A 15,216-nucleotide genomic window follows, 5' to 3' on the forward strand; every position below is an offset into this window, starting at 1 on the left:
GACAGTGGTTCTCAACCCTGCCCTAGGAGACCCCCCAGCCAGTCGGGTTTTCAAGATATCCCTAATGAATATGCATGATTTGCATATAATGGAAGTGACAGGTATGCAAATCTCTCATTCATTAGGGATATCTTGAAAACCCGACTGGCTGGGGGGTCCCTTAGGGCAGGATTGAGAACCACTGCTCTAAGAGAGCCCACGTGCCTGTCTTCACCACCTCTGCTGGGAGCCTGTTTCACCCATCTACCACTCTTTCTGTAAAAAAGAATTTCCTTTGATTACCGTACTCCTGAACCTATCACCTCTTAACTTCATCAAAGACTGAAGGAATGTTTGTGTGGTGCTCCATTAAAATCGTCCTTCCCCTCTTGGTCAAAAAAAAACAACAACAAAACAAAAAACATACATACAGAGGCAACAAAACATGTTCACACGCATGAGTCAGAAAGAACTACATCCCTTCGCCACTTATCTAATCTTTTAGAAAGCTGGGCAGCTTCTCTTCCCTTGCATACTGCATGAATTCTTTGACATGTTAGCATATAAGAGAAAGTATAATATATTAATTTCTCTTAGTGCTATTGTGAACTATGGTATCACAATCTTTACTCTCTGCTTTCTGAGCAGACTGTTGGAGACTTTCTATATCAGAAAGGCTTATCAGGAAAATCAAGAGCTATTAGTGTGGCACAGTGGTTAGATCTAAAGCCTAAGCACCCTGGGGTTGTGGGTTCAAACCCCACGCTGCTCAAGTTGCTTAATCCTCCACTGCCCCAGGTACATATGAACCCACTGGGACAGATAGGGAAAATATTTGAAGTACCTGCAAGTAAACCACTTTGAGTATGATTGTATAAGTGTGATATGCTTGAGTACCTGATTGTAAAACCGCTTAGATAACCTTGATAGGCGGTATATAAAAAATCCTAATAAACTTGAAACTTGAATATAACTACAATAAAGGTGGTATACAAGTCCCAATCCCTTTTCTTATTGCAACTTCTTGAAGCCTTAGTCCAAAAATACAGGTAAGAGGAGAGAGAGAACTGCAAATGGAAACAAAAACTGGCCTAAGACATGTTTTCGCTGGTAAGTGGTATGCAGAGGATCTGATTTCAAATCTTGGCCCAGGTTAGATGCAGAGGCACCCCAGGGGTAAGGAGTCCAAGCACTTAAGAATCATATTAGCTTAGAGTTAAGGCATGTGATTGCAGTGTTCTGGAAAGTGTGCTGCTGCATTACCCCAGACCAAGGACTGGCACTACAATGACTGAGTTAAGGTAGGACAAAAAAGGGGCCTGTATGAGGTGGGTGGTGATGTATAAGAAATAATCACAGGTGATCAAGCCATGGATTTGACAGTAAAAGTGAATGAGATACATAAGAATAGCAATACTGGGTCAGACCAACGGTCCATCCATCCCAATATCCTGCTTCCACAGTGGCTAATCCAAGACACAAGTACCTGCCAAAATCTCAAATGGGGCAACATTTGGTGAAGGAGTGGTAAAGGAGGAGAAGGTAGTGGCAGAAAGGCTTAACATGTTCTTCTCGTCTGTATTTACAAACGAAAACACGTCCAACATACCGGAACCTGAGCAATTCTTCAACGGAAGTCAGGCAGAAAAATTAACATCCATAGAAGTGAGCCTTGAGGACGTTCGTAGGCAGATAGAAAAACTAAAAACTGACAAATCCCCGGGTCCGGATGGCATACATCCAAGGGTTCTGAAGGAATTAAAGGAGGAGATAGCGGAACTACTGCAGCAAATTTGCAACTTAGCCCCATGAACGTCTACTCCGGAAACTGAAGAACCATGGGGTGGAAGGAGACGTACATAGATGGATCAGAAACTGGTTGGAGGGTAGAAAACAAAGGGTAGGAGTGAAGGGTCACTACTCCGACTGGAGGAGGGTCACGAGTGGTGTCCCGCAGGGCTCGGTGCTCGGGCCGCTGCTATTTAATATCTTCATAAATGATCTAGAAACAGGAACGAAGTGCGAGATAATAAAATTTGCGGACGACACCAAACTATTTAATGGAGCTCGGACTACAGAGGACTGCGAAAAGTTGCAAAGGGACTTGAACAAATTAGAAGAATGGGCGGCGAAATGGCAGATGAAGTTCAACATTGAAAAATGTAAAGTATTACATGTGGGGAGCAGAAACTCGAGGTACAACTATACAATGGGAGGGATGTTATTGAATAAGAGTACCCAGGAAAGGGACTTGGGGGTAATGGTGGACATAACAATGAAGCCGTCGGCACAGTGTGCAGCGGCCGCTAAGAGAGCGAATAGAATGCTTGGTATAATCAAAAAGGGTATTACAGCCAGAACGAAAGAAGTTATCCTGCCGTTGTATCGGGCGATGGTGCGCCCGCATTTGGAGTACTGCGTCCAATATTGGTCGCCGTATCTTAAGAAGGATATGGCATTAGTCGAGAGGGTTCAAAGGAGAGCAACACGTCTGATAATAGGTATGGAAAACCTGTCATATTCTGAGAGATTGGAGAAGCTGGAGAAGAGGAGACTTAGAGGGGATATGATAGAGACTTACAAGATCATGAAGGGCATAGAGAGAGTAGAGAGGGACAGATTCTTCGAACTTTCGAAAAATAAGAGAACAAGAAGCCATTCGGAAAAGTTGAAAGGGGACAGATTCAAAACAAATGCTAGGAAGTTCTTCTTTACCCAACGTGTGGTGGACACCTGGAATGCGCTTCCAGAGGGCGTTATAAGGCAGAGTACGGTACTGGGTTCAAGAAAGGATTGGACAAATTCCTACTGGAAATGGGGATAGAGGGGTATAGATAGAAGATTACTGCACAGGTCCTGGACCTGTTGGGCCGCCGCGTGAGCGGACTGCTGGGCACGATGGACCTCAGGTCTGACCCAGCAGAGGCATTTCTTATGTTCTTATTCCATGCTACCAATCCCAGGGCAGGTGCTGGTTTTCTCCCTGTCTGTCTCAATAGTAGACTATGGACTTGTCTTCCAGGAATTTGTCTAAACCTTTTAAAACCTAGCCAAGCACCCCACTGTTACCACATCTTCTGGCACCGAATTTCAGAGCTTAACATATTAATATTTCTTTACTGAAAGAATAAGTTGTCACCTTGTAGTTAACAAAATCGAACGGGATACCAGAATTTCCCATGCTCCACCGCTGAAGATGCTTCCTTTTGATTTAACATTATATAGTAAGCTTTCGTATTTTCTAGGTATCAGCTCTGTACTAGATCTCTGGTCCGCGGACCTGCGTGTTAAGTCCACTTCTGAAAATTCACAGCTTTAGGTGACAAGTAATAAGTATATTCAAAATAAACAGCAGTCTTGAAGAATTCCTTTTCAGTCTATATCCAGTGCTTTTTCCTTCCTTTTTAAGCATAACCTACTATGAAAACAGAACACCCACAGAGATGACTTATAAAACTAGGAAAGTCCAAAGGTCGGAAGGAAGCAAGAGATGTGAATCCCTTCTAGAACCAAACAGTTGTGTTGAGAGGGGGAGGAGATTAAACAGCTTTTGTATTTTTATACAAGAAGTAAAGTTGACAGTATACACATTTAAGATTTTATGTACAATCTGCCTTTTACAGAGAAATTTGCATTTTTCAGATCCACAGGTGCGACATAGCTTAATAAAATAAAATGTTACATTCAGTGCACTTCCTTCACATCTTGCTGTTGACAACAGACTCCAGAGCCTTGGCAACTTGATCGGCGTTCAGATTATCCAGTGACAGACTCCTCTCTTTCCCAAAGTCTAGAACACAAAATGCAAATCACACCTTGACTCTATATCAAGAAGTAGGAATCACCCTCTCACTGCAGATCTTAGCAGAGACTATAAATTGCAAACAGCAGAATGTCCAGCAAACCTGTCAATAGATTCTTAGTTGGGTAGTCAGGTTGTCAATCACACAATACGCATTACACTTCTCCCTCCTTATCCACGGGGGGTTAGGGGCAGAGCCGGCCCGCGAATATTAAAAAAACGCAAATAATATTTGGGTCGGTTCTGCCCCTAACCCCCACTTCCCCTTGGCTATTTTAAGCTCTGTAAGCCCCCCCCCTTAAGCCTTACCTGGTGGTCTAGCGGGTTTTCAGGGCAGGAGCGATCTTCCCACGCTCCTGCCCCGTGCAGAACGCTAATAGGAAATGGCTGCCTTGAGCTCCCGTCATAGTCTCGAGAAACTACGGGAGCTCAGCAGGGCAGAAAACCCCCCACTTGCATCTTTTCCCAATACTACTCCCTGTGAGTATCAGTGCAGTCTTAGGGGCATCCCCAGATGGGCTGAGCTAGGTTAGGTTTCAGGATATCCACAAGGAATATGTAGAAGAGACTTTTACATCAGGATGGCCACTGCCCAGTTCCAAGAGGGATAATTCAGGCCAGTCCTCACTTTCTGACAATCCCAGGTTGTGAATTTACTGCAAGAGAATGGAGGGGATCCAGAGGGCAGAGAGGGGGAAACGTTTGCATTATGTGCATACATTGTAAACTACGCATATTTGCACTCAAAATTAGCTGTGAAATTTGTGGGTGCCAGAGAGCTGCTGTAAACGTAAGCATATAAATTCCCTGGGATAATTTTTAAAGTGATTCAAAATGTTGTGTGATCGTGGTACTGAGGTACCCCTCTTCAAACCCAGAATGCACCCAAAAAGAGGGATAAAAAGCCTCAGACTAATGTAGCAGTATAGAACCAAAAGGTACAAATCAAAACTGCTTTCGATACTTTCACTGGCAAAAAATTCCCTCACAGAACAGCTCAGGTTTAGAAAAGGGCAAAGTCACCTGGAGGCTGGTCTCAGTGTCGCTACACTTTTCAAGGCTGTATTATTTGTTCCCCTGATGAGCCCAACATTGGTGAAACAAGGTTGCTTGTTGGGAAAATTGGAGAAGACGTGACAGCGTTGGAGCTCAAGTCACCTTTTGTCAGCTAAGTCCTTGAATGTGCCTATGGATGACTTTGCCCTTTTCTAAACCTGAGCTGTTCTGTGAGGGAGTTTTTTTGCCAGTGAAAGTATCAAAAGCAGTTTTAATTTGTATACCTTAGAGGTAAGGAGGGACAAGGGGAGATACGATTCAGATGTTCAAATACTTGAAAGGTATTAAAGTAGAACAAAATCTTTTCCAGAGAAAGGAAAATGGTAAAACCAGAGGACATAATTTGAGGTTGAGGGGTGGGAGACTCAAGAGCAATGTAAAGAAATTCTTCTTTATGGAGAGGATGGTGGATGCCTGGAATGCGCTCCCGAGAGAGGTGGTGGAGAGGAAAACGGTGAGAGTTCAAAGAAGCATTGGATGAACACAGAGGATCTAGAATCAGAAAATAGTAAAAATTGAAGAACTAAGGCCAGTACTGGGCAGACTTGCACTGTCTGTGTCTGTATATGGCCTTTTGGTTGAGGATGGGCTGGGGAGGGCTTCAATGGCTGGGAGGGTGTAGATGGACTGGAGTGAGCTTTGACGGAGACTTCAGTAGTTGGCATCTAAGAACAGTTCCAGGCAGTTTGGATTCTTGCCCAGAAATAGCTAAGAAGAAAAAAAAAAAAACAACACCAAAAATTTTTTAGATGGAATCAGGTTGAGCAGACTAGATGGACCATTCGGGTCTTTATCTGCCATCATCTATGTTACTATGTTACCTTTTGGTTCTATACTGCTACATTAGTCTGAGGCTTTTACTCCCTCTTTTTGGGTGCATGCTGGGTTTGAAGAGGAGGGTACCTCGGTGCCACAATCACATATTTTGAATCATTATATGACCATATTATATGTTGTGCGTCCTCATATAATTTGTTAACACACTACAGTGTACTTCCTAGGGCCTTTTAGCCGGGCACTCCACCCGGCTAATTTAGATGACCACCTGGAAGGTTAGAAACAGAAGGTGGGCCGGTCTGAGCCTAGGCTGTATGTATCCCATACTGGTCTTTTTACATGAAGCGATGCGACGCACATGTACGGCCTAGAAGAAGCTGGGCGTAGCTGATTGGCTACTGGGTTAGGTATTTTGTCGGGCTGACCAATCGGCGGAGGGTGGCACTGGAGCATGCTGGATTTAGGTGCTCGGAGGATGGTTGCAGGTGGTGTTGCTGTACAGTAGCGCGGGGTCACGATGTCGCTGGGTAAAGTCGGGTGGCTGCTACTGTTACTTGTGGGGCCCACACGGCTGAGTGAGATGGCCCGCGCGGCGGAGGAAGGAGGTAAGCACGAAACACAACTGGAGGGAAAATGTAACAATGCAAAAGCATACCAAATATTTTTGATTTTTGGGGATTACTCAAAACCTTCAATTAAACCACTCAAAGAGCCTTATATAAATGTGACAATCAAATGCAGCTGTCTTTGGGAAAGGTAACTAAAGTAGCAGATCCAAAATGTAGAAAATGGATGATTTGTAGTCTGCAAAAGTTACTTGTTTGAACTTGTGTAACTTTAAAAAAAAAAAAAATTCACATAAAAGGATGGGGTTTGGACTGTTGTACTACCAATTATTTGCACTAACAGAATTCCTTAGGACCTCAATTGTTTTTTTTTTGTTGTTGTTGTTGTTTCTGGTGTCTTTGATCACCTTTTCCCAGATATGGTCACAAATTATCTAATACAACTACTCTTAAGACTCATGATTTTCAGTATTTCCAATTTAAAAGTTTGTAAAGAAAAACCTCTTGCTTCTCACCATAGCGTGCCCAGAGTTTGGGATGTACTCCAGAGCACTCCCGAATCAGAATTGGGAAAGCAGGATTTGCTTTCTTCAGATCAACATAGTTCTGCTCAATAAAATCTCTGTGCAAAAAGAAAGGGTAAATCAGAACAGTAACATAAATATATAATGCTATCAATTATGATAAAAATATTAGCAAAACATGCCTGTCAAATCTGATGGACTTAATCAGCCTCCTTGTGGACTATTACTGTACTGTTAGTCCCTCATTATTCTCCCTTCCTCAACAACCACTTTATCAATTATAGCTATCCACTAGCCCACTCCCAATATTGTTGTGAAGACATATCCTGGCACATTTGCAACATCTGTATTCAGCCCCAACTCTCCCTCCACCTCTGCATCTAGCCTGACCCATACCAAATTTCCCCACTTCCTACCAACTCATCCACTGGAAATATCCATCAGGCCATGCAGGCCTCCAAAGCCATGTTGTCAGTCTGCTGTCCACAGACAGCCTTTCATCCCCAATAAAATGTCATCCATTCTGTCCCATAAAGACAGCTGCCCTCATGAATTACATTACATTACATTACATAACTGGCTTATATTCCGCCTGTACCTTTCAGTTCTAAGCGGATTACATCAGAACGATAACTGGACATTTCCAGGAAGAGAAATACAAATTACAATTAAGGCGTAAGGTCTAAAGCAATTTTGATGAGTAGATTCTAAGAGGGGGAGAGAGGGGAAAAGGAAGGGATTAGGACGTTTGGGTGAATTTCTTGAATAGTAGGGTCTTGATTTCTTTGCGGAAAGCCTTGAGGTCAGTTGATGCTGTCAGTAGGTTGGTGATGGAGGGGTCCAATTTAGCTGCATGTGTTGCAAGTAAGTTGTCATACATCTTTTTGCGTTTAGTTCCTTTAAAAGGGGGGAAGGAGAAAGGGGATTGGGTTCTCCTCTGTCTGGTTGAGAGGTTCCTGTTTAGACGGTTGTTTAGGTGGGTGGGTGCCATTCCGTTTAAGGTTTTGAATAAAATACAGTATAGTTTGAATTGGATGCGGGCTTGTATTGGAAGCCAGTGTGAGTCTAGGAAGGCGTTGGTGATGTGGTCAAATTTTCCAAGGGAATAGATCATTCTGAGGGCAGTGTTCTGCATGGTCTGTAGTTGTTTTATTAGGTAGGTAGGACAAGAAAGGTAGAGGATATTGCAGTAATCCAATAGACTTAGGACTAGGTATTGAACTATGAGTCTGAATTGTTCTTTTTCAAATAATTTTCTGATTTTGCGAAGGTTGCGCATGGTGAAGAAAGCTTTTTGTGTGATTTTGTTGATTTGCACCTGAAGAGTGCAACCTCTGTCTACTGTTACTCCAAGGAGTTTGAGAGTGGGTTGTAGGGGATATTTGGTGGTTTTTATTTCTAGCTCAGTTATAGAAGGGGTTTTGTCCTTTTCAAGCAGTAGAAATTTAGTTTTATCTGGGTTGAGCTTCAGTTTATGTTCTGTCATCCATTTTTCCACTGCTTCTAGAGTTTTTTCCAGGGTGCCTGATTTGGTGGGGTCTTATGTGTCAAAGGGGAGGAGTATGGTGATATCGTCTGCATAGCTGAATGAAGTTACTTTGAGTTTGTCTAACAGGGTACCGAGGGAGGAAATGTAAAGATTGAAGAGCATGGGTGACAGTGGGGAACCTTGGGGTACTCCGCAGGGGTTGGTCCAAGGCTCCGATATAAGATCCTTTGTTTTTACTCTGTATGTTCTTGTTTAAAGGAATCCTTGAAACCAGTTGTATACTTCGCCTGAGATCCCTATTGCTTCTAATATCTGAAGAAGTATGGTGTGGTCGACCAGGTCGAATGCGGCAGAGAGGTCGAGTTGAATTATCAGCATCCTTCTTCCTTTGCTAAGGTGCTGTCTGGCTATATCTAGAAGGGAAGCTAGCAGTGTCTCGGTGCTGTGGTTAGATCTGAACCCCGATTGAGTTGGGTGGAGTAGGTTGTGGTCTTCAAGGTAGTTGGTGAGGTATTTGGCAACCAGACCTTCTATTAGTTTAACATATAATGGAATTGAGGCGATGGGTCTGTAGTTGGAGGGGGTGTCTATTGGTCCTTTGGGATCTTTCAGTATTGGGGTGATTATGATTTCCCCTAGGTCTTGTGGGACTTGGCCTTCCGTGAGAGTTGTTTGGATCCATTGCAAGAGGCAAGCTCTAAATTTGGGGGATGCGTTTGTCAGTAGATATGACGGGCAGTTGTTCAGGTCGCATGACGCTCGACTGTATTTTCTGTAGAGTCTGTTCATGTCCAGCCATTGCACCTTTGTAAAGTTGGACCAGTGCCTGTCAGCTGCAGTGGCTTCATCTGTTGTAGGGTTTATTATGATCTCGTCTAGGAGGGTGAAGGAGGCTCTAATATTGGCGATCTTATTCTTGAAATGGTCCACTAGTTGGGTGGCCGTTGGAGGGTGGATTCCTTGAGTGGTTAGGAATGGTTGAGTGTCGGTGAGGTTCTTCACAAGTTGGAAGAGTTTCTTTGTGTCTAAGGATTCTGTGCCTATTAGTTTGGAGTAATAAGCTCTTCGTTTTTCCTTAAGTTTGATCTTGTATTGTTTTATTAGGTTTCTCCAAGCTACTTTGGTTGGTTCTTGGTTCTTTTTTTGCCATGCTCTTTCGAGTTGTCTGCAGTGTCTCTTTAGTTGAAGAAGTTCTGTGTCGAACCATTTGTCTGAAGATCTGCAGAGTTTGTGTTTTGTCTTTTCTGGGGCTAGACCGTTCAAGGTTATTTCGCTCAGCGAGCGCCACTGGTGAATGAATACATCGTGGTCTATGGAGACGATTAATGGGTCTACTGTGGTCCAGAATGTAGAAGGGTCGATTTTTGGTCGGGTTTTGAAGGAGGTTTTGTGGGTTTCGTGCTTGTTTGTGCTTTGAGTCCAGTTGATGTTGAAGGTGAATTTGAAGTGGTCAGACCAGAGGGAGGGGTGCCAGGCCCCATTGGAGATATGAATGTTCGGTGCGTGGGGGTGTTGTGACATGTAGGCTGCAATATCAAGTTGGTGGCCTTTTTCATGTGTGGGTTGAGGATATAGAATTTGGTAAGAGAGTGCGTTGAGGTATGAAATTATGCCAGAAGCTTGTTTGGAGGAGGTGTCTTCTAGGTGGAGATTTATGTCTCCGAGGAGCAGGTTGTGTGTTGAGGTTAATGAGTTCCGGAAGATGAAATCTTCAAGATCGTGTTTTGTGGTGTTCCATTTTCCTGGAGCTATGTAGCAGAGGATGCAGGTAAGGGTGTCTTTGAGTGAGTTACTGGAAATTTGGACGGCAAGCAGGTCTGATTGTGGGGTGGAGTGTTTGTCTAGGACAGTGATGGTAAAGTTTTTTACTAGGATGGCCAAACCGCCCTCTCGCTTTTTTTCTCGGCAGACTAATTCAAGTTTGTATCCCTTGGGGCAAAATTCTGTAATGCTTGGGTCCGAGTAGGAGGATAGCCAGGTTTCGGATAGGAAAAGGCAGCCTAGCTGTTTATTAACTATCCAGTCTTTTATTAGGTCTGCCTTTGGGCTGATTGATCTTATGTTCATGTATGCACAGGGGATTGAGAAAAGATGTTTGTGGTAGTTGGGGCTAATCTGTGGGTGAAGGAGGTTCTTGGGTGTATGGGGGAGTTTATGACCCGACTTCTTTGTGTTAGGGGGTGGTTTTCGTCCCCAAGTGGGTGGGATGCTTTCTTGTGAGGCTGTTGTGCATTCTATTAGGTTTCTTGTCTGGTGAAGTTTCTTGGGTGATAGTGTCTGCCTGTATGTTGTTGTCACTATTGGTATTGGTGAAAAGTGGTGGCCTGCTGTTCTCCAGTTTGTTGTGAGTAGGGAGAGAAGTAATAGTGTGCATAGGAGTTTGGTAGTGGGGGGTGACATGTTGTTGGTTAGCGGCTGGAGAGTGACTGTAAGGTACAATGCAGGAGCAAAAGAAGAGAGCTGTAGGAGAGCTGGGACTGAGGGCGGTTGAAAACCGGCCAGTAGCCCTTCTCTGGTTGAGATCCGCGTGGTTTCAGTAATCTGGGGGGGGGGGGGGGGGTAGAACTGGGTCGCAACACCCAGTTAAAGTTGGGCAGAGGCAGCCAGATAGGTAACCTGCACTGGTAGGAGGCTTTCAGCGATCCCCGGTGACTGGAGGAAGCAGGGGCTCTAAGGGCGTCGGGCGGAGGAAGGAGGGACAAGATGGCAGAAACTTCCTCCTTCCTCTGCCTAGGAAGTCGCTGGGGGGAGAGGCTTTCGGTGGCCCTCAAGGGCTGAAGAAAAAAATCCGACTCAAAAGTCGGGCTGCGTCGGCGATCCCCGGTGGCTGGAGAGGCAGGGGCTCTAAGAGAGAGCAGTGTCCTCCTGCTTGCACGGCGTCGGGCGGAGGAAGGAGGGACAAGATGGCAGAAACTTTCTCCTTCCTCTGCCTAGGAAGTCGCTGGGGGGGGGAGGCTTTCGGTGGCCCTCAAGGGCTGAAGAAAAAAATCCGACTCAAAAGTCGGGCTGCGTCGGCAATCCCCGGTGGCTGGAGAGGCAGGGGCTCTAAGAGAGAGCAGGATGTAGGATCATGCCCTTCCATGTGTGGCTTCTGTGCATGTATAGACCATGAAAATAAGACCTATTGGTATGAAGTGCATCCACCAGCCAAAGTATGTTTAATTAAAGAGACACTAGGCTGCAAATCCCTACAGTATCCTTAATAAACTATGGCCCTGATAAAAAATATACATGCATTTTTATTAGTAGAGGACAGTATGATTCATTCTATAGGAAGACAATTGGGTTTCCGTGTGGGGAAAAAGAATGCACTAGAAGAAACACCACCACCCAGACTTGATGCATGAAGCACTATTTATCCATTTTCAATTTTATAAACTGAGCAAAATCCTACCAAAAAGTTTTAGTTGGCATAAAGCATTCAAATCACCATGAAAGGCAGAAGAGAATCTTAAGAAAACAAACACTGGTTTATTAACTAAAATAACAAGAAGGAGGCCAAACATAATCCTGGGATCATTTATTTTACTTAATACAAACTTTCTCTCAAAAAAATGATCTTTTCCCTTTACTTTAGATGTCCCCTTTATCTGATTTAATTAGAAAAAGTTTATGAAGAGCTTGATATTAAATGCCTCTTGGCCCTGGAAAGCAGTTTCAGATTTAGATGTAGCACTGGTAGTCATCCTCCAATCCCCTAATAAGCTTGTATAGGTATGTGCGACGCACAAATGGAAGAAATAAAATAATAATAAGCGGTACATATAAGAAATTTGAATAAATACAGCAGACCTTAGCATGCAAAGGTTTTGCTAAAATTAACCCATAAAATTTATGTACATTGCCCGAGTATCACCTGAATGTAAGAGGGTGACTCTGTAAGAGGCCAGTCTCTCCTTAAAACTCCTGGCATGTCTTCACGAACATAATTATGAATATTTGCGCCTTGAACCCTAGGCAAGATTGTAACCCCTAGATATGTAACTCCTGGATATGGCAGAAAGAAAAAACCCTCTTAAGCTATATAGCCAATATAAACCTAAACAAGATACTGTTAAAGGATTGCCTAAAACACCTTAGACCTGAGAGGAAAGTCTGACAAAACAATTATTCCTTGGAAGGACACTGGGATTAGAATACAGGACATCAGTATGAGCCCGTCATGGATCATGTAAACCTCTGGCTCAGGCTAAATCTCAAAGGTGACCAGCACCAGACATAAGTCTAAATGAGATTGCCTCATACATCATGTAGTCCATAATCATCATCCGTGAACATAATAGTTATACTTCCAAATGGAAAATTTTTTTCAGACTTAACACTCAGGAGGAAGGGGGAATAAGGAATAACTGGAATAAGGAATAACTGAGCTCCCTTCAGTTATTCCGCAAACAACTGAAAACCTGGCTTTTCATCAAATTGTAACTCTATCCTTCCCCCCTTTCTCTCCCCCCTTCTTCACATAAGTTCATGTAATCCTTTTTCTTCTTCTCTACCTACTATTTTAAGTTCTTGTAAACCGTGTCGAGCTCCATACTCATGGAGATGATGCGGTATATAAATTTAAGGTTTAGATTAGATTAGACATCACAACATATATCCCTTAAAGACTAAACCAACACAAAAAGCACTAAATAAAGTGGAGTGTGTGAGGTGAGATTAATAAATTACACATACATAATTCTAAATTTTGATAAATACATACATTAATAAATACATGGTATATGAGTCTTACTAAATAAATATCAAGTATATTAAAAAAAAAAAAAAACTCCTGGATATGGCCAGCCACTTCTTAAGCTGTAAATCGCATTGAACTCCTGTTAACCCTTTCAGGACCAAGGGACATATTTGTCCCATAACTTTAAAATCCTATAAATTTTGATTGGGATAGTCTACAGTTCTAAATTTGATATGTACGGATTCCATATGATACTGCCTTTATGTAAACAAACTGGTTCCGACATTCATTCATTAGCGTCGTTGCCAGATTGACGAGAAGATTCACTTGCCACACTGTCCATAAGCCAGAAGTGTGATTTAAAAAAAAAAAAAAAAAGATATTTCACAAAAAAAAATCAATATTTTGGCATCTGCAAGCCCTTTTTACCATAAAAATGTCGTCAAAACCACAAAAATTGGCCTACGATCCTTATGGTCCTGAAAGGGTTAAGGTATATCAGCGGTCCATAAATAGTAATGCAAAGTAGTGCCATGCATCCACCCCACAGGGCATCAAAGAGGGCTCAACGGGCCAGGATCAAGCGGAAATCCAGCCCCATATAATCGACTGATGGAGAGAGCGGCAAATGCCTCCTCCCCGACTCGAGCAGCAATAGCGAAACGCTGACCCTGCGCACCTGACGCCCTGGCTGCCGGCCGACTTCTGGCACAGATGAACCCGAATCTCCTTCAGGTGTCTGCTCAGATTCGCCCCGATGCTCTTCACTGTGGCAGCCGCCATTTTGCCAACCGTAACCCCCACCCCCCTGCCAATCGTCCCACCAATCACGAAGCGGGAGAAAGGCGGGGCTTACGGGAAGACACAGCCTAAGAGCCAACGAGAGCGCGAAAAGCGTGCCCCAGAATTCTTTCCGGCTCCGGTGTTCAGAGGTCGTCGGTTGCTAGCGTTACCGACCCGGACGCGAATGAATCGTGTCACGTGGCCTTTTCCCTCTTTTCGTTCTAATGTTATTAGAGTTGGCCGTGGCTATTGCTTCCTCGTCTGAGGCAGGAGCAGGAGGCGGTCTGAGGACCCTCCGTCCTCTGTCAGTTTTCTGTGCTTCAATGAAAAGCAACAAGCAAAAAAACAAAAGGAATTGACCCCAAAATGCCACAAAGAAGAAAATTCAGAGAAAACCAAAAAAACTCTGTGGAGTGATGATGTTCCCAAATGGACTTTATTTGAAAGTATCAAAGTTCCAAAGGTACACTAAAATCATCCACATAAAATAATTCCATCCACATAAAAGTAAATCATCCACATAAGAGCCTTAAAGGACCTAGTCCGCTAGGGATACAGGACCCAACACGGTCTGCGTTTCGACAAAAAGTCTTCTTCAGGGGTCCTATAAAGGTGAATACGTGGGAAACAATTGTGTGGTGAACCGGAAGTGAGACACTCACCTTTATAGAACCCCCAGGGACCCCTAAAGAAGACTTTTTGTCGAAACACGGACCGTGTTGAGTCCTGTATCCCTAGCGGACTAGGTCCTTTAAGGCTCTTATGTGGATGATTTACTTTTATGTGGATGAAATTATTTTATGTGGATGATTTTAGTGTACCTGTGGAACTTTGATACTTTCAAATAAAGTCCATTTGGGAATATCGTCACTCCACAGAGTTTTTTTGGGTTTCTCTGATTATTTCTAGCGCAACAGACACTTCATTCCTGAACGTGTGGGCAGTCAATCTTCTTGCAAGAATTCTTATAGGGAGCTTCACTAGCATTGTTTTTGCTCCACCTCCCATCCTTCTGGGCTGTCCTCCAATTCCTCAGATGTCTATCTATAAGCAAGATGATAGGAGCCATTCATGTTTATTTTTCAATTATATTTGGGGGGGATGGGGGTTACCGCTTGCAGGGCCGGATTAATGGGTAGGCCCAGTAGGCACGTGCTTAGGGCCTGAACTTGTCAGGGGGGCCTGCTGAAGTAGGGCAAACAACAGACGACTCAGCAATTTTTTTTCAAACTGCGATGCCCCTCTTCCCCCCCCCGGCATCGGCAGCAACTGTTATTTTGCAAGCAGTGCTCAGCCCAAAACGTCTCTTCTGATGCAGCTTCCTGTTTCCACTTGGGCGGTTCGTGTCAGAAGGATGCTTTGGCCGAGCAGCAGCATCGCTTGCAAGATAAAGGTTGTTGTTGCCGATCTTACTTGCTGATGCGATGCCATCAATGCTAGGGCCCCAGGCTCGTCGCTGTTTGAAAAAAAATAAAAAAAATTGGAAAGGTGAGTGAGTGCCATGGTGGTGACCTGCGAAGGTGAGGGGAAGGGAGGGAAATGGGCCTGGGGTGGAGAGA

The 15,216-nt window shown here is 43.8% G+C and overlaps 1 protein-coding gene across 2 annotated transcripts; it reads right to left on the minus strand.

Moving 5' to 3' along the window:
• Positions 1–3,514: 3,514 nt before the first annotated feature.
• NDUFA2 (NADH:ubiquinone oxidoreductase subunit A2) lies at positions 3,515–13,711 on the minus strand. Of its 2 annotated transcripts, none has more exons than XM_033927470.1 (3): positions 13,554–13,711; positions 6,696–6,802; positions 3,515–3,769 (listed from the first exon to the last, which is right to left on the minus strand). In XM_033927470.1, exons 1-3 carry the CDS (start codon positions 13,655–13,657, stop codon positions 3,678–3,680), a joined length of 303 nt encoding a protein of 100 aa, XP_033783361.1. In that variant the 5' UTR covers positions 13,658–13,711; the 3' UTR covers positions 3,515–3,677. The 2 variants fall into 2 exon arrangements, with proteins under 2 accessions (XP_033783361.1, XP_033783360.1); XM_033927469.1 differs by having other exon boundaries at positions 13,545–13,693.
• Between the last annotated feature and the right edge of the window lie 1,505 nt (positions 13,712–15,216).

Source organism: Geotrypetes seraphini, chromosome 18 (assembly GCF_902459505.1).
Source record: "Geotrypetes seraphini chromosome 18, aGeoSer1.1, whole genome shotgun sequence".
Lineage (NCBI taxonomy): Eukaryota > Metazoa > Chordata > Amphibia > Gymnophiona > Dermophiidae > Geotrypetes > Geotrypetes seraphini.